This window comes from Thermobia domestica, chromosome 2, assembly GCF_964235325.1.
Source record: "Thermobia domestica chromosome 2, izTheDome1.hap1.1, whole genome shotgun sequence".
NCBI lineage: Eukaryota > Metazoa > Arthropoda > Insecta > Zygentoma > Lepismatidae > Thermobia > Thermobia domestica.
Window position 1 is genome coordinate 99,256,719 of NC_137455.1, and position 23,336 is coordinate 99,280,054.

General features: G+C 35.5%; 1 protein-coding gene across 1 annotated transcript in view; it reads left to right on the plus strand.

Annotated features, from left to right (window-relative positions):
• The window catches only part of Rgk2 (Rad, Gem/Kir family member 2), a 651,964-nt gene that overhangs the window by 566,616 nt on the left and 62,012 nt on the right, over positions 1-23,336 (plus strand). The window contains exon 4 of the mRNA XM_081744253.1: positions 22,765-22,856. Within this exon, the coding sequence (XP_081600379.1) occupies positions 22,765-22,856 (92 nt within the window). The remainder of the gene's footprint in view (positions 1-22,764; positions 22,857-23,336) is intronic.

Below are 23,336 nucleotides of genomic sequence, written 5' to 3' on the forward strand. Positions count from 1 at the left end.
GTGGAATACTTTTAGTGTTGCTCACGACAGAGGTGCGTCTCATCTCGTAATTTTAGTGCATCTCGTGGGGCAATTTTAGTGTATCTCGTCTCGTCTAGATAACGAGAAGACAAGAGTTTATTATTATTATTATTATTATTATTATTACGAGACAGCCTCAAATGTCGTAATCACCAATTATATACTGTAGTTCTTAAAATCAAGGCTGAGATCTGCACGGTCGAATTCTTGAGCCCAAGCAGAAGACCAACTCGGGTAGTGATATCAACCGGCTCGGCTCGTATCAACTGAGCGAACAGCTCGAGTCGGCTCGGTTGGGATGAGCCGATGACCCGAGCCGGCTTAGTTGGAACAAGCCATCGACTCAGCTCAATTGAGCCGATGGCTCGAGCTTTCTTGGTTGGGATGGGTCACCTACTCGGCTCATGTGAACCGGTTCGAGCCAGCTAAGTTGAAACTAGTTCATCAGCACGTTTCGACTCAGCTCAACTAAGCCGTTGGCTCAAATCGGCTCGGTGTGGTGAGCTGTTGGCTCGGCTCACTTCTCGATTCGGTTCGATATTGAATGAGCTGTAAGCCGAGCCGCTCGAGCCGTTGAGAAGCCCAAACCCGGTCCCAGCTGTTTTGAATATGTTTGGATGAAGCCTATAACTTTTAACAATTTTTTGCTCGAGCCCGAATACTTGCCCCTTCGGAACTCAAACCCAGAACGTGACCGATGTCCTTGCCTCCTTAAGACTTCCAGACGACCGAGATCGACAGTCAATTAGCTTTTACTATTCAGATACAAACCGTATATCTTTTAAAGATTATACATGGAGTTGATATAATAATAATAATAATAATAATAATAATAATAATAATAATAATAATAATAATAATAATAATAATAATAATAATAGTAGTAGTAGTAGTAGTAGTAGTTTTAAACTTGCCCTGAAATTTGGCAAAACTTACTTAAAATTAGAGATTTCGGGTTCCGTACCTTCAAGACACACCTCTGCAACTACCAACATTTTAAACTAGAACCTTTTATTGAAGTTGCATGTAGAAAGTATGTTTTGAGGAAAATAACTGTAATAAATATAACTGAATATCACGCGACAGTAAGGCATATAATAAACTAATTTTTAGAATATGCAGAGGTAAATATAAAAGCTTTGCTACAAAAATACCTACACAGAGCATAATTCAATGAGCTCTGAAATACAATGTAACGAAATAGCCTATGAGATTCAGTCTACAGAGCAATTGTTACTTAAAGAATGGACATACACTATTTCGAGAATCGAGACAAGACGGGAAATGTTTACGATACTTTTCGTCTCGTCTCGATTCTCATCTCCAAAGAGAGACGAAAATTTTGATTTAGCCCTGACCCGTCTCGAATGTAAAATGTTAATTCTCATGTTATTTTATTTGTTTTAGAAACGAGATGACAAACTCCTCTTCTCGTGAGCAACATTAAACCAAACCGAAATATTCTTTCCAAATGTCACGTTTCTCCTTGTAACGGTATGACCTGAGCGATAATTTAGCTTCTAGATTTTAATCTTCTACGAGATAATAATAATAATTATTATTACTATTATTATTCCTGAAGATTTGATAGTTCAAGTATTGAAACATCCGAGTATTCAAATATCTGAATATAATAAAACGTATGTTATCGCTGATCAATCGCCATCAAAAATTCTAAAGTAAGAAAAAAAAATTGCAACGTGCATTCGCAGAAGCACCTTGACCACTGAACCGCGATCGCTACGCGGTAAACGATCCGTCTTTAGTCTGGTTACGTTAGGTTTCTTTGTCTCCGCTTGCAAACTTTTATGTTATATTTTTCGATTCAAAATGTCTTTCGTATTTCTTTTATGAAGTCGGCAAAGTTTATATTAATAACTTGAGTTTTTCTTAAACCACTGGTTCTCAAGTTCGTTCTTTCTCCACACGAAACTACAAATATGACAGATTGAATTCTCATACTCCCCATTTCTTTCAAAGCAGCCGCCATTACCTGGTCAAAGACTTATTTCCGCCACGATTCATATTAACCAAAATAAATTCATTTTTCGGAAGCGGAACTTTCACTTTCCGGATTTCGCAAAATTATGGAATTCAGTTATACTCCGGAATTCAGAAGAATTTCGGAACTCGGAAAGAATCCGGAATTTAGAAAATTCCGGAATTGTGAAAAACTCCGACTTTCCGAAAAAATCCGGATTTTCCGAATTCCGGAATGTTAACGAAATCAGAAATTTCTAAATTCCGGATTTTTCCGAATTCCGAAATTATTACAAAATTGGAATTTTCCGAATTCCGGAATTTGTCCGGCTTTACTTTCGGGAGTCCGAAAACTAATAATTCCGGAACGGGCTATCCCTAGTTTATACACAACCTTTCAGAACACTAAGCTAGTAGCTGTCTACAAACAAACAAGTAATGCAAAGCATGTTGTATACTGCAATACGTCATGTATTAAAATCCGACACCATGACCCTTTTATTACATTATATGAAGAGCATGTAGGTCTAAATACCTCATGTATTACATATAATGTAGGTTTTACTCTTCCACCAAAGAAGAAACATGTGATCATAGTATACAACCCACAGAAGTGATAGCTGGCAATACAGTGGTCGTAATCCCGAACGACACAGGAAGTGAGCGTTACCATCGCCGCTGGTCTAGAGGCTAGCACGTGAGCCTTGGGTGTATGGAGTCTCGGGTTCGATTCTCGGCGGGAGAGCATCTATCATTTTTAACTGTTCTCGATGTTTCAGTGTTCGTGTCCCTGTCGTTATAAGTTATTAGAAAAAGCAAGTTAAACGAGTGAAGCAAGTAAAATTAGCAATAAGTAAGTTACTGAAACGCGTTCGGTGAGTCAGTTAAAAAATAGTGGACAAAGCACTGGCTTTTCGCGCCGTTCATGCGAGTTCGAATCAATCTCGGCTTGATATTTTATCCATTTGAGAGAAAGTATTGTTTCTTTTCGCTACAGGATGGATTTTCTCTTTGGTTTCATGTCAAACATGCTCACGTAATGAAAAGACGCTGTAGATAATAATAATAATAATAATAATAATAATAATAATAATAATAATAATAATAATAATAATATGAAATATTAGTAGCTAACTCGTGTGTGTATTTCGACAATATAATTTTATATTATTATGTGGAAATAAGTAAGGCTGGCTGGCGCCCGCCTCCCTAATTTTTTCGATGCGCCTTATGGGTCCACGGTGTCCAACGTTGGTCCCATCCCAGTATCACCTCCTGTTTTCTCGATATAAGCTATCGACATTTTGCCTAAAGAGGGCTCTGCCGTGGCCCCATGACTACCCATGACAATGACTCTTCGTTCATTTTGCATTGAAATCGCTTATTTTTCTGAGTACTATGAGTGCATACTGTCCAACGTTGGTCCCATCGCTCAACAGTTTCCCGTTCTCTCGATATAAATTGCTAATATTTTGTTTGTAAGGGAGATATGGCGTTACAATCATTACGTTTGAAGAAGAACTGAGGAAGATATTGCCTTGCCACAAACAACACCTATTATTATTATTATTATTATTATTATTATTATTATTATTATTATTATTATTATTATTATTATTATTATTATTATTATTATTGTTGTTGTTGTTGTTGTTGTTTTACTTACCACTAATGTTGCCTACCTTTATTTGCAATGCAATGTGTTACTAAAAAGCAAATCAAATAACACTCCTCGCCATTCAGGCTCCCGAACTCGAAATACATGATTTACATTTCTCTGTGTTAGAGGAATGCACATTTATTATATTATTCTTTCAAATAACACGTTACACAAGTTACTTCACTTTCAATGTGTAATTTCATATCATCAGTAACAATCATCTTGTTCCAATAGGAAGATAACCCCCTCCTGCAAAAAAAAAAAAAAAAAAACTGACCGTAGCGAAAGGGCGTGAACCTTCTTTAGGCTATTAATCGGGTCCAATATTTCAATAAGTTTCTGCACACAAATATTTCAGTAAAAGTGGAAAATTTATTCAAACTTTCTGAATACCTATTTATGGGCGAAACTTGGTTACCTTGGAACTTTTTAAGAGTTTGAAGGGCCACCATTTTGAACATTTTCATCTGATTATTCTGGTTAACGAACTCATCAAGATATTTCAACAATTAATGTTTGTGCCAAGTTTCGTCTCAATCCGCTGAAAATTAGGGTGGTTATGGCATTCACAAATAGCGTTATATATATACACAAATAGATAGATAAATAGACACACAGAGGGAGAGAGAAAAAGTGTTTTTCTCCCTTCTCGCACCTGTGGTGCGTCAGAGCTAAACCGGGCCCCTTTGCAAAACGTATTGACGAACCTAACCTAAACACAAGCCTCTTACTTGCTAACGTAGAAACGTGGTCGGGAGGTGTAAGGCATGTAGAAATTGTATTTTTAATAACCATGAGTATGGTCGACTTCCATGTTTTTCCTTTTACTTTTTGCAGCTACTTCGGAACGTTCAATTTTTATTCTCTACTAATTGCAAATGGCGTTTACATTCAAAATATGAGGAATTTTGGTGGCATTTGTTCGGATATTCTTCTTTTTCGAAATGAAGACAAGAACAAAAGCAATACGCAAAGACAAAAAGTATTATCAGTACTAAACATTACCAATAATAATTGCTACGAAAAACTAAATACGACCTCTTTTACCATCTCTCATGAGTTGTATGTATTATTAACAAAATTTTTAAAATGTCCTTGCCGAGGATTCGAACTTGCGTCCTTTGCATTTGTAAGCCAGCACCTTAACCACTACACCAAGAACATGGCATGGTGATCGTTTAGTTGTCGGCGTATTTGTTGTATTTGTGTTTTATGTTCCCACTTCGACAATTTTTACTCTTTTTTTGTAAGTTTAACAGCTGTTTCTGGCTTTCTCTTTCGGTGTCGTCCTTTATTTACACAATGCACTATTCGTATTCATAGCTTGTGCCCCTCTGCAATGTCTTATTCAGATTAAGCTTTTCTTTTTGCCCCTCAGTAAACATTTGATTGATTTAATTCTCATACTCTCCACGGATGGAGCGCAGGAATGCCAGACTCGAAAAATAGGTGTACATTTACTTTCCTGACAGATCATACAAGATATGTTCAAATGTTTTAGATGGTATTGAAATTAAGCCTACAGTTCTCAATCTCATCAGCTTTCCCGACTGGTTTGGGTACAAAACCTCGCGGCCAGAACCTCGCGGCGACAACCTCGCGGACCAAAACCTCGCCTGGCCAAAACCTCGCCTCCCAAAACCTCGCGGCCCAAAATCTCGCCAGGCCGAAACCTCGCCTGGCCAAAACCTCGCCGCCCAAAACCTCGCGGGCCAAAATCTCGCCGGGCCAAAACCCCGCATGGCCAAAACCTCGCCGCCCAAAACGTCGCGGGCCAAAATCTCGCGGGGCCAAAACCTCGCCTGGCCAAAACCTCGCGGGCCAAAATCTCGCCGGGCCAAAACCTCGCGCCCCAAAATATCGCCATACCCAAAATCTCGCCTGGCCAAAATGTAAATGTTCCAACAGATGATAAGGATGACGGTATAAAAGACGCTGTTTCAGAAGAAGTATCACGGGTATTTGACCAAGTCCCGCGATACCATATGAAAATTCTATTTCTGTATTAGAGGATTTCAATGTGAAGGTAGGGCGACAGGATGTTTTTAAACTGGTTATAGGGAAAGAAAGTCTGCATAAGGAAAGTAATGACAACTAACGAGGCTAGTTTCGTGAACTTTGGAACATCCAAAAACTTAAAATTTTAACAAAAATCTAATAATATTTATGAAAGTTTGAAATAATATATGAGTTTTTACGACGTCCCTTGATTATGTCCTATACGTTAAAGGAGACGGAAATGACCATGATGAAGGAAATGACCATGATGAAGGAAATGATCGAATAAAGAAAGTGGGAGGAAATGGGAATAACCCGAGAAAGCCCACGCACACGATGTTTTGTATCTTCTTCTTCTTATTATTATTATTATTATTATTATTATTTATTATTATTATTATTATTATTATTATTATTATTATTATTATTATTATTATTATTATTATTATTATTATTATTATTATTTGTAATGTGGAATTGCATATTAAGAAACACATTGGGTAAATTTTAAAGAAAAGTTTCATTCGCGGCGAGGTTTTGGCCTGGCGAGATTTTGGGTGGCGAGGTTTTGGCTCGGCGAGATTTTGGGCGGCGAGGTTTTGGCCCGGCGAGGTTTTGGGCGGCGAGGTTTTGGCCACGCGAGGTTTTGGCCCGGCGAGATTTTGTCCCGCGAGGTTTTGGGCGGCGAGGTTTTGGCCACGCGAGGTTTTGGCCCGGCGAGATTTTGTCCCGCGAGGTTTTGGGCGGCGAGGTTTTAGCCACGCGAGGTTTTGACCCGGCGAGATTTTGTCCCGCGAGGTTTTGGCCGGCGAGATTTTGGGCGGCGATGTTTCGGCCGCGAGATTTTGTCCGTATCCCTTCCCGACTTATAGATTGAACTCCTTTATTAAGTTTCCATTTATCAGGAAATATTTTCAGTTTTTAAAATACCTCGAACATGTAACAAGGAGGCATCAGTAACGGATCACGACATCCTGTATATTTAGGAATTTGTCAGGTCTAGCGGATTTACTTGATTTTGATTTTATTATACGTTATTGATTCCTTGCATTCATTTTCATGTATGGTGTAAACGATTGTTAGATACGAGCAATTTTCTACTATCATTTTAAGACAAAATATCTCGATATTTTCTAAGTTGATATTGATCATATATATATATATATATATATATATATATATATATATATATATATATATATATATATATATATATATATATATATATATATGAAAATGATTTGATGCTGCTATCAGAACACCACTTTTTTATTAATCCTATCTTGTCTAAATATAAATATACCTATTATCTAAAATTGTATTATCATCCATACCTGGCGCTAATCTGCTGGCCAGTACATAATACATCCTCGTATAACCTAGACCTGATACCGTTTGACTACCATTTGTTCCAGCCTCTGTAGAACTCTCTCTCAATAGTGTTAAGTTAGTTTTGAAAGAAGGAGTGAAAACTAATTTTCTGTCATTGTGTGTCACAATTTTCTGACTAAGAACCACGGAAGTTCTATAGCAACTAGATTTATGGAGTTACCTGAAAAATGACAGGTCATCAAACAAAATGGTGCGTACTGGTTTCATAATATTAGTTTCAAATAACAATAAATGTATTTTCAATTTTGATCTCCAAATGATCAATACTTCTAGACATCCTGAACTCATTTGTATTCCATTCTTACATTTTGCTCTTGATCCACGTTTCATATAGCCTTGATGCTAGATAGAACTTTAAACTATAAAACATCCAACTAACAGACATTCATCAATCGGAATGAAAGTGAGAACTCATGAAATGGGTCATGATGGATGGCCGGTCGTGTCTTTTACTAAGTTCAAATAAATTCTTTGTATAAAATTTTATAGATTCTACAAATGATACCAGAAATTTATGAGTAGTTTTCAAAAAGTAGTAATTGTAAGTAAATCTATACTTCTTTACAAACGTGAAGAACTGTTAAAGAATCGTAATGTTATTGAAGAAATTGAATGTGATAGACACTTAGATAATAGTTGTTGTCGTCATGTAACTCTATAGAGAACTTGTTGTGAAAGAGGAAAATTATTTCAGAAAGTTTGAGGGAATACTCAACTACAGACAGTCATAAACATACTCCATGGAAGAAAGAGAAATAGTAAAACAAAACGCTATGATATAGTGAGAATTAGTTTCCGGACAATTATACTGAACTTTAAGCATTTTGAAATTTATTACGTTTCCTTATCGACCAGACTGTTGTGTAAGAAAAGAACCTTATCTTATTGAAATCGTCTTGCAGTTTCGTCTGAGAGGCTAGTCTGTATCAGACATTATGTTTTCCTAGTTCTGTTAGTCTTGTTTATTAGGAATGTTCTCTGAAGCTGTTTATAGTCGAACTTAATCTGCCGTATTCTTCAGATTTGCTTTTTTGTTTTGTTTCACGTTTATTATTATTTTTCTTTCTTAAAAAAAGAGAGAAAAGTAGTGAAGGCAAAAGATATTGAACTTTCACCATTAACCTTAAAAGTTTTACGGCGACCATTACGAAGCAGAATCAAAGATGCTATAACTTACATGTAAGAGTTCTTTAGCTTATCCATTGCAGCCACCTATTCATCTGACGAGAAGCATTTTCACATTATTACCTTGTAAATGAAACCAATAAAGGAAGACTTTAATTTCTGCACACCAACCACCTCCTTACATAACACGAGCACTGAAAACTAACACATTTCCACTTGAAGGTATTTATTACTTAAAAGCAATCTAATGTATTTTTCTACCTAGGTATATAACTTTCAATATTTCAGTTTTCCTACATGTATCAAATTGAAAGCCAACGTATAAAGAGATAACAATAATTTCGTTTATCTTAAATGATTTAACTGAAGATTTTGCTCTTCCAACCTAGAGAACTGTGCATACTTGTGAGTAAAACGTGTAATCTTGGTTGAAGAAATCCTGACCATTTACCTCTATTTAAAGCGATCTATACACACGTTGATAATCATAATTAAGTCAAACAAATTTGAAAATTATTTGGTTGTTTCTGATCGCTATTTCAAGCCACAATATCGTATTAAAAGGTTCTGTGTACTGCCTTGTCGAAATAATCTTTCAAAGAGACTTAGATGAACAAGTAGATTTTTATAAATAAGTTTCTATATCCCAAAATCTGTCTTCTGCAAAACCTGTGCATAATGGTAACTCTTTACGCTTCTGTAAATTCTAATGTTTTATTCCACATAAACATCCCTCAATTACAACTTCTAGATTACATTATGAATCCAAAGAACCATTTTGACTTTGTATTAAGAAAACCTTGTGTGCATATATAGTTAATCTTATTTCTTTGTAAATTTTTCATTAATATTTTTAACAATTAGCAGGTACTTACAGATGGTTGTAGCTAAAGAGATTTTGCCAACGCAACTCCATGCAATAGTCATTTACCGAAGAGTACCACGCAAAAGGCAATTTCCCAATCCAATACATGTAGATACATACTGTATCTTCAACAGGCTCAGAAACACACACACGCTAGGCTGTAGTAGACTTGAAATGTCCAATAAATAGCTTTGTTGTTTGTATTTAAGTTATGTGGGTCGTCGAGGGTACCGAAACTCCAAAGAAGCAATTTACTAGTAATGGGTATGTGGTTCAAGCTGAAGGAGGAGTTTTATGTGTTCACCTTGACTTGGATTCTCTCATTTAAAAAGTCTTTATAAGCAAGTACACGCAAGTATAAGCAAGTCCAATATGTTTATTATTAGTGACCAAGTTGTCATTTCTCCAACATTTTCATGATTAATGTGAAATTAACATTCTCCCATCTTCCAAAAGAATAACTACTATGACCAAGGGCTGATAGATTTTGTACATGGTTTGAGTGACATTTAGACACTCTATCGGATTTGATCTTATACCTACAAAGTCTTTATATTTAAACTCAATTGAAAATCTGTGGGACTATGTATTTGGAGCAGTAAGTGAAACACAGAAACATACATTTTCGTACTTTGCTGGAACTACAAGGTCCAGTGATACGTGAGTGGATTGAGATCGATGTGACTTATCTACTACATCTTGTTGAATGATGTCCAAACAGAATCTATGTGATTATTCAGGCTAGATCCGGTGTTTCCCTGTATTAAGCAAACTGCTAGAGTGACTATTTTTACTTTTTGATAGATGTGATTACATGTCCGTTCCTTTATTTTTTTCAGTGAAATTAGACGTGATTGTATCGAAATAGATACAAATGTCCTTGAGATGAACGTAGACAGATATTCTAAACTCCAATTGAACATTAGAGCCAATAGAATAATAAATAGTCCGTTTAATATTGTCTACAGTAAAACCAAAGAAGTGTACCGCAATTGACACAAATATTTCAAATTGCCTAAACGCTGAAGGTTGTGAAAGATCGAATACTAATATCAACAAATATGTCCACATTCACGGGGGTTGATCCTGGGAAGCAGGGCAGATATTCTTGCCTCCCCGCACGAAAATTATTTGATCACCCTGTATTTGTATTAAAATTCTCACCGATTTCTAATACACGATATCTGACAACGAAACACATACCAGACTGGGTGCTCCCAAACATTTAAAAAAAATCGGCGTCACTGTCGAAATTGTAATAATAAATAGGAGAATTGCCTTGTGGAAATCACAGCAATCACACTGTATAGATTCCGTTTTTAATTATGTCTTCCATGTATATTGACTAGGAATACTGGTAGCAGGATCCATTTAATTGCAATTATGAAGTAAACAATTATTTCATTGTCAATGCATTTGTGGTCATAGTTATCTTTATTGATGAGTTTGTTACCGCATGCTGAATTACTAGTGAATAAGTATACAAACATGCCAAATAATAGGCAATTGAAACCACAGGAATCAAGATAAAACAACCTATGCAATGTGATCGTTGTAAAATGACGTAGAATTAAATCAACAGGACATACTTAAATGGCAGCATTTAACATTAAAAACTGTTTTAATTATTACTATAAGACAAAGGCCTTGTATAGAGAGTAATGCTACAACAAGGCATTAAAGTCCTAATTTCTATCAAACCTAAAATATCCTTAATAGTGGCCCACGCAAAATTTCATCATAAGCAGTATCAATTTATCTGTTGTATATACTAGCATAACACACCAAGGGACATTTGTCATAAAACGTGTTATGTGATAATTAATTAATTATACTCTTTTGTAAGATTGTGTATAAGGAATGGAGAATCCTCCCATTACAGTTTTAAAGGTTTTAATTATTGCTGATGAAATGCTTCTCAGAATGAATAAAAGCTTTAGCTTGTACACTATTCAAACTGTCTACAAAGTTAACTAACCATTTACTCTAGTTATTAAGTATCATTCCTAGAAATACTTAAAATGTCATTGTTTCTGTTTCAGTCAAATTGATTTAAACCATACATTACATTTCTTTGGCCTTTGCGGCGACTTCTTCACAAATTAAAATTGACAACAATATATATATATATATATATATATATATATATATATATATGTGTGTGTGTGTGTGTGTGTGTGTGTGTGTGTGTGTGTAATGAAATCAAACTGTCAAAACTTTTTAAAAGGCTGTCACTAATTAGTAAAATGTTCTTTGTTTGTTTGTTTGTATGTTTGTTTTTCAACGTTTAACAGCTAAACTAACAACACTGACTGTGTTAACTAATATGCCTGTGTTTGTAATGAGAACATAATCAAATCTTCTCCATTTCAGATGCCAAATACAAAACGACACAGCGGAAATATACGTTAATGGCCACAAATCCATTATAACTGTAAATCACAAAAGCGATAGAGCTGTTGCGTAAAGTTAATTTATTAACACATATCAATATATACGTTTTATCCATCAGTTTATACAAAAAATACTGAACACACACATACACTTTAAACCTTTAAACCTTTAAAGGAAGAAAAATGATGCCCGTTGGATAGAATTGTGATCATTAATTTTATTGATCTTTCTGCGAGAGGTTTTCACTTAAATTCTGAGATCCTCATCAGATTCAATATAAATCAGTTTTTAATCTGGCACTGTAGTATTCAGATCTCGTTTGTTGTTTGATTAATAGAATGGTATTGGAATCGCATTTTATTTTTGTGTGAAGCAAACCAGTTCGGAAAAATCAGTAACTAATGACGAGTGGCCAACGTACATTTTATTAAAATAAAAAACAGAAAAGTACACCTACACATATTGTACATTCTATACATATACTAGCATGTATATGAGACAATGAGAGAGATGATTATGAATAGTTACACTGAATCGCTTATAGTTACATGCTGAAACAATTTTCCCTATTGGTTGATTTTTCGAGAGTGCTTTTACAATTTCCATTCCTGGAGCCTCCTGTCTTGTGTGAAGCATACTAGTAGCGCAGATAAGATTTTTCGTGGTTTATGTCTATAAAATAGATTTTCTCAACCAAGAAGATTTCGCAAATCTAGGACTCCTATGTTACTTTTTAGTTTATAATTTGGTCAAGATGTAACCATTTGAAATGTTATAATTATCACATCAAAGTTGAATAAATTCAGAAGATAATAATAAAAATATTTCAGATCCTATATATGTTTCAGATTATGTATTGTTACATAGTAATAGGCGTTACGGCGTTAGGCGTTACAATGTTGATTCTTTGTGGTGCCTCTTGTTGGTGATATTTTGCACCTTCCAATAAATTTAGGAAGTTTGATTTCGCCTCCTCCACGCATTACATTGGATTTTTTTAGGGATGCACGCGAGACGAGACGAGACGAGAAATAGAAAAGTCTCGTCTCGTCTTGCAACCTCAAATGTTGGTCTTGTATCTCGTCTCGTCTCGTCTCGCAAATATGAAGTCTCGTCTCTCGTCTCGCATAAAATTTTGAGTCTCATCTCGCGTCGCGCAAGACTTTCTCGCATGGTCTCGCAGTCTCGCATACATTCTGGGTCAAATTTTTGCAATGTGTTATTGTATAGCTGTTAATGAATGATGATATGGTGTTCTGTCCGAAGGCAGGTATTTGACCTAAAAGTCCCTTGGCAAGCTGAATCCATGGTGATTTGCCATTGCTTTCCATGGGATGAATGTTCATAACATCCTAAGGAGACGGAACCTAGAGTTCAACATGGTATCCGAACTTGTGTCCCCTCCGCTCCAAATTAAAAGAAAAGTTGTGCTGGAATTTGATTGCTGGGCCATTAATTTTCGTCAAATTAATAGCATAATTTACAGCAAAACCAGCATAAATTGTTGCTGGATCCAACATTGTTTTCCAGCTTAGAGGTCTCCAGCAATATTTGGCTCTTGTAAAATGTCGCCACTATCAACATTTACACGTTTTGGTCGTTTCCTTGAAGGGTGATTTTGCATTATAAAGATTTTTTAAACCACCAAAAGCACTTGTAGACAATAAAAGAACTTCTCACAACACAATACGACCCAATTCTTTCGGTTCGTTCGCGCTTGTAGCAATGTTACACTATCGCATTTTATCAACTTTCGCTTTTAACTTATATAGTGTTCCCAGATCTAGAAAATAAAATTACTGACAGATATAGGACCATTCCTACCATCTCCCACCAAACGTATAGGTCCATCCTGCCAAACCAGTGTTTGAATTAAAATTCCGAACTAGAGGGGGATGTTTTTGATAAATATATAGAAAGGAAACACTTATTCCATGTAAAAATATCATGTTATTTCTGCGAGCTGAGCCGGGCATAAACTTTGACGAGAGGGGATTTCTCCGCCGTCCCCCAACATTAATCACTAGTAGTAATGTGAAAAAGACAGAAACAACAGAAATATCACATTTGGCAGCAATAGGGAGTCTTATTTGCTTTCCAAATCAAAAACAGAAGTTCATGTATTCATGCGCGCCCGCGTGATGTGTTTGTGTCGCAAAGTAAAGTCCTAAATCGATGTTGTAATAAATTTCCAATTTACAAAGCTTTTCTTTTTTAATGATGTTTAGAAACTAAAGAAGGCTTTAATTCTGAAAATCAACCTTGAATAATAATAAATCTCATAAAATGTCTATTGCCCCAATCACTTTTTTGTTCCTGGAGGCATTAACGCTCAACTTAGAAAACTCAATAAATGTAAAATCACTAAATATACAATTAAACGTAATTCATAAATGTTGTGAGACTGCGAGAAGTCTCGCGAGACTTAACCGAGTCTCGTCTCGTCTCGCATAAAATTTTCACTCTCGTCTCGTGTCTCGCGTGCATCCCAAACTTTATTTTATATTGTTGAATTTATTTTTGGATATTTTTTTAAAATCCTGTTTGTTTACACTCCTTTGTTTTTGTAATTTTTGGGGTAGTACCATGTTGTCTTTGCTGAATAATACTATAGTATACTTTCCAGTTTACAAAGGGCGGAAAACCTGCACTCTCTTTCCTTCTACAAACTATTATCAGGTTGACCATGGGGTTTTGTGCTCATTTGTGGAATACAATCCCACCTTAGATGAAGTACGTGCGTTACATGCACGTACATGCGTTATGATCAATGGTACAATGGTGTATTTTACTCCGACAATTTTCAATCTTTCTGATGTATTAGAATTAGGCCTGCGAATATATTTTTGTCGATCGTACTGGGTGTGGTAAAAACCTATTTATCTTCAGCGCAATGCTATGTTTTTTTCGCAACATGGATTAAGGTCCTCAACTTCCCAATTTGTGCTATTTTCAGGGCTAATGTAGATTGTCTGGCTTAGGAGTGGTCAAGCGGCGACCACAGCACCAGGCTGTTGTTGGAAGGAGGGTTAAGCCAAACTCCTTACTATGTGAAGGGAAGTACAACGATAGTCTGTGGGGAACTGAACAGAAGGTGATAGTCTAAGATGGGTTATCTTTCTGGTTTCCAAAAGGATAAATTCCTGGCGATGGATTATGTGGTACGAGTGTAACGAGTAACAAAGTGTTGGGTGTATCACAAGGGAAGTATTCAAGATAATGACAACCTACAAAACTCACTGCAAAACCTCATAGGCGAATGGAAACAGATGTTGAAAGAAAACTGTCAGTGATAGGTCCCACAGACCATTAAAGCGAATTGTCACTCAGAACCGTCGTGTGACTGCGGTGCAAAGTGACGGAGGAAATAACATTTTTCATTTTATAAAAACGTTTGGAGTTTAGTTCTTTCTGGACGATTTTCTCAGGAACGACTTAGGCAAGTTTGTTCATATTTCATAAATAAATGTTCCATAAACTAACCTTTAATACGGTATAAATTATTTTTCATTACGAAAGCTCACAAGCGGTAGTTTATTTACTCTTAGGATGAGTTTTTTCGGACAATTTTCTCAAAATGGCCCAGGTATTTTTTCATATTTCATAAATAAATGTTTCATTATGCTATTCTGGTATAGATTATTTTACATCTATAAATGTCACAAGTATAATTTACTCTTGGGATTAAGTTATTTTTCCGAAGATTTTCTCGAAGACAACCAATGCAAAGTCCTCTAGTCTTATGATAAGGTCAAACGAGTACAATAAGATTGGAATTGAATATCCTTTATAGCAAATTCCGTTACAATGGATAACCATCAAATTTGGCCAAGATGTAGGTCAAAAGTCAAGACTCAAGTTCATTGTTGAAGATGATCCGTTGACCGGAGTGGCAGAAATCAACCATTTCCGGTTTTAATGTTGATCACTTTACAAGAGAAAAGCTAATAGGGCAAGAAGTGGCTTTCCGAAATCGATTAAGACCCCAAGAATGCATTTCATCTCAATTGTTAATCCACTACAACCTCCGGTTACAATAGTTATCTACATACAGCGAAAACTATATGGGATAGCGAGAAGCATTTTGTTAATTGATTTAATGTTCTAAGAATAGGTATCATCTTCTTTCTTAACCCTCTGATCAAACTGAAAGTGACAAAATTCGATCACCTCTCATTTTATCGTTGATCACTATACAGTAAAAACGGCCATGGATTGTAGAAAACAAGCTGCTTTCTGCAATCAATTAACCCATTCGAAGAATATATGTCATCTCTAGTCCAAGCTATCTACCATTAGCAGAAGTGATAGAAATTTACTACCATTTCTAGGTTTAATATTAATTGAGAAAAAAATATCACGCCATAAGCAAATCTCAAATATAAATAAAAATCTGTCGTCATGGGAATACTAAAGTTTTCGAGTGGGGAATGGAAGGTATGGGAAATGTATTGTTAAAGAGGAGACTGGCAACAGCGTGCACAGGGCTGGCCTTAGGTGATGCGGGGCCCGATTGGTAACATTTTGCGGGGCCCCAGGATTACAACTAGCTTGCACCAAGGTCTGTAGAATATATATATATATATATATATATATATATATATATATATATATATATATATATATATATATATATATATACATTGCTCTCCCTGCTTGTCTAGTGGTTATACCCATTTCCCTTTATAACGTTTTCCCATCTGCAAAATGTTCTGGTGAAAACGCTCACCCTGTTCATTGCTTATTGCAACTAATTTTTTAGACAAATAACTCAAATGGAAATGCAGACAGTGAATGATTTTAAAATACATATTTCAGCCTTGTGCCTCACAAAAAGGTTCTGTAGCAGTCTTATCGATGTCGATGTCGAAATCTAGTTTCTTGACCAAACTTGGCAGAGAAGTATAGAATGTCAAGAAACGAGTGTAAGCAAAATTTAAAGTGCTTCCATCCATAAAACGGCCGCAGTGGCCAAAAACCTAATTGTTTAGAATAAGCCATAATAATGTGTTTCAAGTTTGAAAATATAATTTTATTTGTAAAAGGGGTAAAGGGGTGAAAAACAAAAACATATTAGCCGACCCCGGGAGGAAGTACACATCTATTTCAGTGTGTGCATTTTATAGCTGCCATCTTGAAGTCAGCCATCTTGTATCTCGCTTGACATTTTTAAATAGGAAGGCGGTCATGTAATATATCAAATTAGGTTAGAATTTTACGAGAAATAGACTAGTAAAGTCTATGTTTCCATAAGTTTATATTTGTAAGACGTAATGAAATGCACATTGATATCAATTCGTTGGTTCAAAGATTTCTTAACAGCTTTTTGAAAAGAATTTAAGGCAGAGAATCCTAATGAGAACATCGTAGATAGCTACTTATAAAAGGTATAATCAGCTTGAGATCGTTATCGAAGCAGCCACGTATTCAGTACGCACTAGTATACATTCCGTTTTCCTGACTTAATTTAAAAAAAAAAAAAAATACATCCACGGGATATTTCGCAGGAGGGGGCAAAGTTTTTCCTCAGATTTGGTACTTTTAATATAGCTATAATAATAAAAATGATATGCAAAGAAGTCGCACTGACAAGGAAAAGTGACGAACTGGTCTTCTGAGATCTGAACGAGACAATTGTGTTTTAATTTGATATTTGATAACTGGACGAATCCCAAAGTTACACGTGCTACCTGTCATGATATTGAGTAAAATATATTAGCTGGCACCTGACAGAATAATTTGAACCGGGTCATTTGTTCGGAAACGGTTGAGTAGATGAAAATCTCAGTGAAGACGTATCCCCTCCTTTTTCAAGGACATACTTTTTGGGGTAAAAAGAGTTTGCCCAGGGTCAACCGGAGGGTCCCAAACGGGGTCCAACTCAAAAGTTTTAAATGGCATGGAGGTTTAAGTATCACATCATTTGAAAGCTGTTGCGAAATGAAAGAAGATGAAGTAAGTTTGGACTCTCTACGACAATCCTATGCAAAATGGCATCGGGTCAAAATGTAAACAGAAAAGTCCGTGGCCATCCCTATAAATTGGAAACGGTGAGACAAATGTGAAACCAGAAAACCACTTGTGGCATTATTTTCAAAGTACACGATTTAAAGTAAAAACGTTTTGTCCCAGGACCCCCGTAGGGTCCTAGGTGGGGTCCAGCTCAAAGTTTTCAAATGGCAAGGGGTTATAGTAGCACATCGTTTGAAAGCTGTTGTCAAATGAAAGAAGATGGAATAAGTCTCGACTCTTTACGACAATTCTGCAAAGTGACAGAGGGTCAAAATGTAAACACAAACTTAATTGAAAAGTCTATGGCTACCTTGAATCCAAGATGGCCACTTAAAACCTATGTCGAAGTATAGGCACTCCAAACTGCTGAAGCCACGAAAACCAAAGTTGGCATGAATGTTGATCAGTAAGCGTAGGTGACGAAAAGATACGAAATGTTCAAAAATGCGATATTTTGAGTTCAAAATGCCGCACTATGTATCACACGCATGTCCAGCTCAAACCACTGGAGCGGGAGAAGCGAAATGTGGTATTTACGTTTATTGCCAATAGTAGATATCCACAAAAAGTCAAAGACTTATCATCTGTAATCCAATAGGGCTGCCATCGTAAAAAATTAGTTTGTATATAAATGCTGACAATTATGTTGCATCTTCATTCATTCAACCCGTTGAAATAAAGAGATCTACGGGTGACCCAACCGAAGTACAGATAAGTTGTTGCCACCAGGGGGCAGCTCTAACCGCCGCAGCAGACGATTGGAAGCATCATAGAAAGGAGACTATTATTGTTTTCTTTATTTATTTACCATTTCTATTATTTCTTATTTCTTTGTTATTCTCACTTTCATTTTCTATCCTGTTTTCATCATACGTAAATTAGTCCGTCATTGTGAACTCATCTTCTTTCATTTCCCAACAGCTTTCAAACGATGCGCTACTATCCCCTTGCCTTCGAAACTTTTGAGTTGGACCCACCTGGACCGTGCGGGGACCCTGGGACAAGACGTTTTTACTTTAAGTCGTTGTAATTTGAAAATAATGCCACACGTGCTTTCCTGGTTTGACATTTGTCTCACCGTTTCTTATTCATAGGGGTGGCCATGGACTTTTCAATTAAGTTTATGTTTACATTTTGACCCGATGCAATTTTGCGTAGGATTGTCGTAGAGTCGAGACTTGCTCCATCTTCTTTCAATTCGCAGCGCTTCGAAATGATGTGCTACTTAACCTCCCTTGCCATTTGAAACTTTTGAGTTGGACCCCGTCTGGGACCATGTGGTGGATCCTGGGGCAAACGTTTTTATCCCAAAATGCGTGTCCTTGAAAATGATGGGATACGTGTTCACCGAGTTTTTCTCATACCCTACCGTTTCCGAACAAATGACCCGGTTCAAATTATTCTGCCAGCTCATAGCTTTTACATTACAGAATATGTTCTAACTCACGATAACCCGACCAGTGGCACGTATAACTTTGGGATTCGTCTCGTTATAACATATCAAATGAAAAGACAATTGTCTCGTTCAAATCTCAGCGGAGCCAGTTTGTGATCTTCTCTTGTGAGTCTGATTTATGTAATATCTTTATATCCACGTTACTATCACATGGCATAATCAGTGAGAACGCCAGGAACTTTTACTTAGTGGGGTGTTCAAAACAAAAGAGAGTGTGTGCACCCAGAATAATGATATACATCTTTACACAAACTCAAAGAAAACCATATTTTTATGCCAAAGGGTGTGTGTAAGGAAATTTGAGGAGTATTAGAGGTGTTGCGGGTGTACGGAATACTCCCTGGACATATCTATTTTTAAAACAGAAGTGTAAACGTATAAAAATAAAGAAACTACTGCAGCAATTAAATTCAGAAAATATTTGTTTATGTCTAGAAACTTAATACAAACTATTCATTTCCTTGTTAGGGAGAGGCCATACCCTCCTTTATGGAGTCCATGGATGTACCTGTATTGCAATATGTTGCTGTATGTACTTGTCAATCGCTTGACAACCGACAGTAGCAGAACCATCTTAACGGTACCATAGCCATTTGGTTGGGGGCCCCGCGAACAGTATGGCATGTATTAATTACTAGGTACACTCATGTCCAAAATTATTGTCGCATATCTATAACTGTTTTCTTGTAAGAATACAATTTGATAATGATTCTGCAGGGTACTTTTAATACTGATACTATGTGTATAATCGGGAAATGTATATTTGTGGGAAATTTCATAGGAAAAGAATTATAAATACTAGAATTAGAATGAGTAAAACAAAATGTTCTTAAATGCACAAGAAAGTTTTATTTTCGTTTCATTGTTCTTATTTGCTGCTCTTTTGACATGAAATTTGCCACATACATGTCTTTGCCGATTATACACATACTAACATTATAAGAAATACCGGGCGAATTCGTTATCAAATTATATTCCTACAACAACATATTTATAGACATGCGACAATAATTTTGGACATGAGTGTACATATATTAGAAGCAAAATTTAGTCATAGAATCCACAACACACTTGTTTGCTCTGGGGCCTAATATGATGTTAAAACGGCAGTGGAGAGTACAGTAGATTAGGCTGGACAGTAGAGCAGACGGCACTAGCGCGGGGCCCCCTTAGCCGCGGGGCCCGATTTGGAGCAATCGGTCCAATCGGCTTAAGGCCGGCCCTGAGCGTGCAATTTAAATTTGTACTGGCATGTCCAGTTTACTTTCTTGTGCATGATTGGTTTTGCGTGGGGGAGTGATAGGGATGGAGAAACGTATGACAGACCGATGGTGGCAGGAAAACTTCCATTGCTGATCCATTTAAAAGATCAACCTCCATTTTTCTCATTGTGTACACTGAGCATTGCTATTTTTAAAATGAATATTGGAATAGTTGGTTTTCTAGAAGAACTTAACTTTGCAGTCCATAATCCCAATCAGTACTTTAATCCTAATTAATGCTTTATTTTTACACTATCGTCATCTGTGTGACAATTCCATAAACTCTGAAGACTGTCCCAGCTGTCCATACAGCGTTATTCGTCTGGATTATCCGTAATGTTACTGAAGACAAAGGTAAATTAAGTGACTGATATTGTCTATCATACTATGGTACGCTAGAAAAAATTTACATTTACCTAGATTGTCTGTAATACCAAAGATAATTTAAACGACTAATATGTACATGATACACAGGTCAAAAATTGTACAATATTTTTTTAGTATTTAACATTTTTAACTAAAAATTGTCCAAAAATGAAACACATAGCAATAGAAACTCGATAAATCTTATTGAGCTAAACAAAATGGTGTTTGTGAGTGAGAAAGCTCATGTGTAATTTTCAACAAAATGAAAAAACGTCCATTAATTTGTAAACTTAAAGAAATTGTGCTGTACGAGAACCATGCCATTTATTAAGGGTAAACTAATACTGAAATCTATCATTATTAAGCTCTTCATTATAACATTAGTGAGACTACAATATATAGTATGGTTAATTAGGTACAGCCTAAATTTATTATTAACTTGTAAATTTTAATTTCTGTATAGTTAAAATATATTCAAATGTAAGGACATATGTTGGTTGATAAATCACATCAAACTAAAGAAGAATATGACATGCTTGATGATGAATTCTTATATATAGTTCTCGAAAAAAAAAAAAAAGGTTTTTGAAAAGCGAACTTTAGTAGCACTAAAAGACGATTTGTTCTTTGCCAATAATAACAGTCTTTTGCTGGAAGAAATTGTGATTTGTATACCCCGTGATTTGTGTTGAAAAATTCTCTATTAACTCAGCAGATTATTGTTTGTTTCCTAACGATGACACACATACTCTTTGCGCATATGCTACTTCTAAATAAAGGGAGTAATTTCACCTTCTATAAGAGGAGTGGAGCAAAAATAAATTAGTGACTAAAAACATCGCGAAGTAGAACTAAATTAAATTACTAAGACCGTCTTTGATATTTCGGTCAACGATAAATAACTATCTAAGATAGTTTATGATATGAAAGATAATTTTAGCGATTATAGTCGTCTGTGATATGTAGAACCAAATTAATGAAAAGAGTGAGATCGTGTGTGATATGAAGAACGAAATAAAAATTTAATTACTGACATTGTCTACTATACACACTACAAAAAAAAATTCAAGCAAATACGATTGTCTATGACATGCAGGACAAAAATAAGTTATGGGAGTAATTTCATAAGGAGAACAAAAATAAATTAGGCAACTAAAACTATCTTTAATCCGCAGAACAGAAATAAATTAAGAGACTAGAATCGTAAATGATATGTAAGATAAAGAAAAAATAAAGAGACTAAGGGCATCTATGACACGCAGAACAAATGTAAATTAAGAAAGTATAATAATCTATTACATACCAGACAAAAATATATGTAACTAATAAGATTATTTATGATACACAATATAATTTACCCACACATAACATAGTCCATAATACACAGGACAAAATATATTAAAGGAGTAGATCTTATGTGTTACACAGAACAAAAACAATTTACCTGAACAAGATCATCTATGATATGATACGCAGGATAAAAATTAAATATGCAAGTAATTTTGTCTATGATAAGGAGAACAAAAGTCTTTTAAGTGCTTGATATCAGCCTTGATACGCAGGGCAGAAAGAGGCTAAGATCTTCTATAACATACAGAGCAAACAACAAATTTAGTCAGCAATACTGCCTACGGTACGTAGAACAAGCATAATTTAACCATGGAAGATAGTCTGTGATATGCAGGACAAAAATAATTATGATAGTAATTTTGTCTATGATAAGCAAAACAAAATAAATGACGAAGATGATTATGTTTCATACATAGAACAGGAATAAGTCAAATCAAACAGCTAAGATAGTCAAGAATATGTAAGATATAATAAAATATAATTTACAGGAGTAAGGTTATTTGTGACAACCAGGACAGAAATAAATTAAGAAAATAAGATAATCTGTTATTTGCAGGATAAACGTAAAAGGTCATCAATTGTCCAATAGGTTAAAAGAAATTAAAGCACTAAAGTCGTGTGTAACAGCGAAGTGTTTATTTTCGATAATCACAAAATAGAAATAGACTACTCTTGACTAACTCTTTAATTAGGTCTTTCTATTTTCTTAAGATGTTCTTGTCCTCTTTAACATATAGAGACCTACACTTACATTTAACAATTTATGTCGTTTCGACAGTCTCAGTGACAATATTTACTATTATTAATGAACAAGTTGTATCACGCCGTATAAAAAAAAAAAAGTAATCCAAATCAAGTATTAATTGAACATTTCTTATTTCAGATGATGAGTTTGGTGAAAAGACTGTTTCTGTACTTCTGGACGGAGAAGAATCTGAAATCATTTTTATCGACCATCCAAGCGTAGAGATGTCGGTAAGTAATTTTGTTTTTGTCAAGAGAAAATTTAACTCTTAAGAAAAAATTGTAATTGCTTTGCATGTAGAATGAACTACAATGTTTTCTGTTTAGACACAATTTGAAACTAATAATGCAATGAAGTTAAATTTTTAGTTTACCATCTTGCATTTATACATGTACTATAAATTAGGGAGAAACCAAACGCAAATAGATATAATGGAAAATGTGAAGAAAATGGTTTACTGGAAGAAAACCAACGAATATGATATTGTTAACTATAATCCTGGTATGGCTGGAATCGAATCTGAAACATTCCGTAAAATGAAAGCTCTAGCACTGAGACACTCATCGCCTTGATCTTCTAAGTGTTGTTCCCCACAATACTACAAGCCGATTTGTAAATTCGAGACGAGACGAGACGAGAAACATGATAATTATCATCTCAAAAACGAGACTAAAATCGAAACAAGAGAAGAAATTTCACACGAGTTTTGT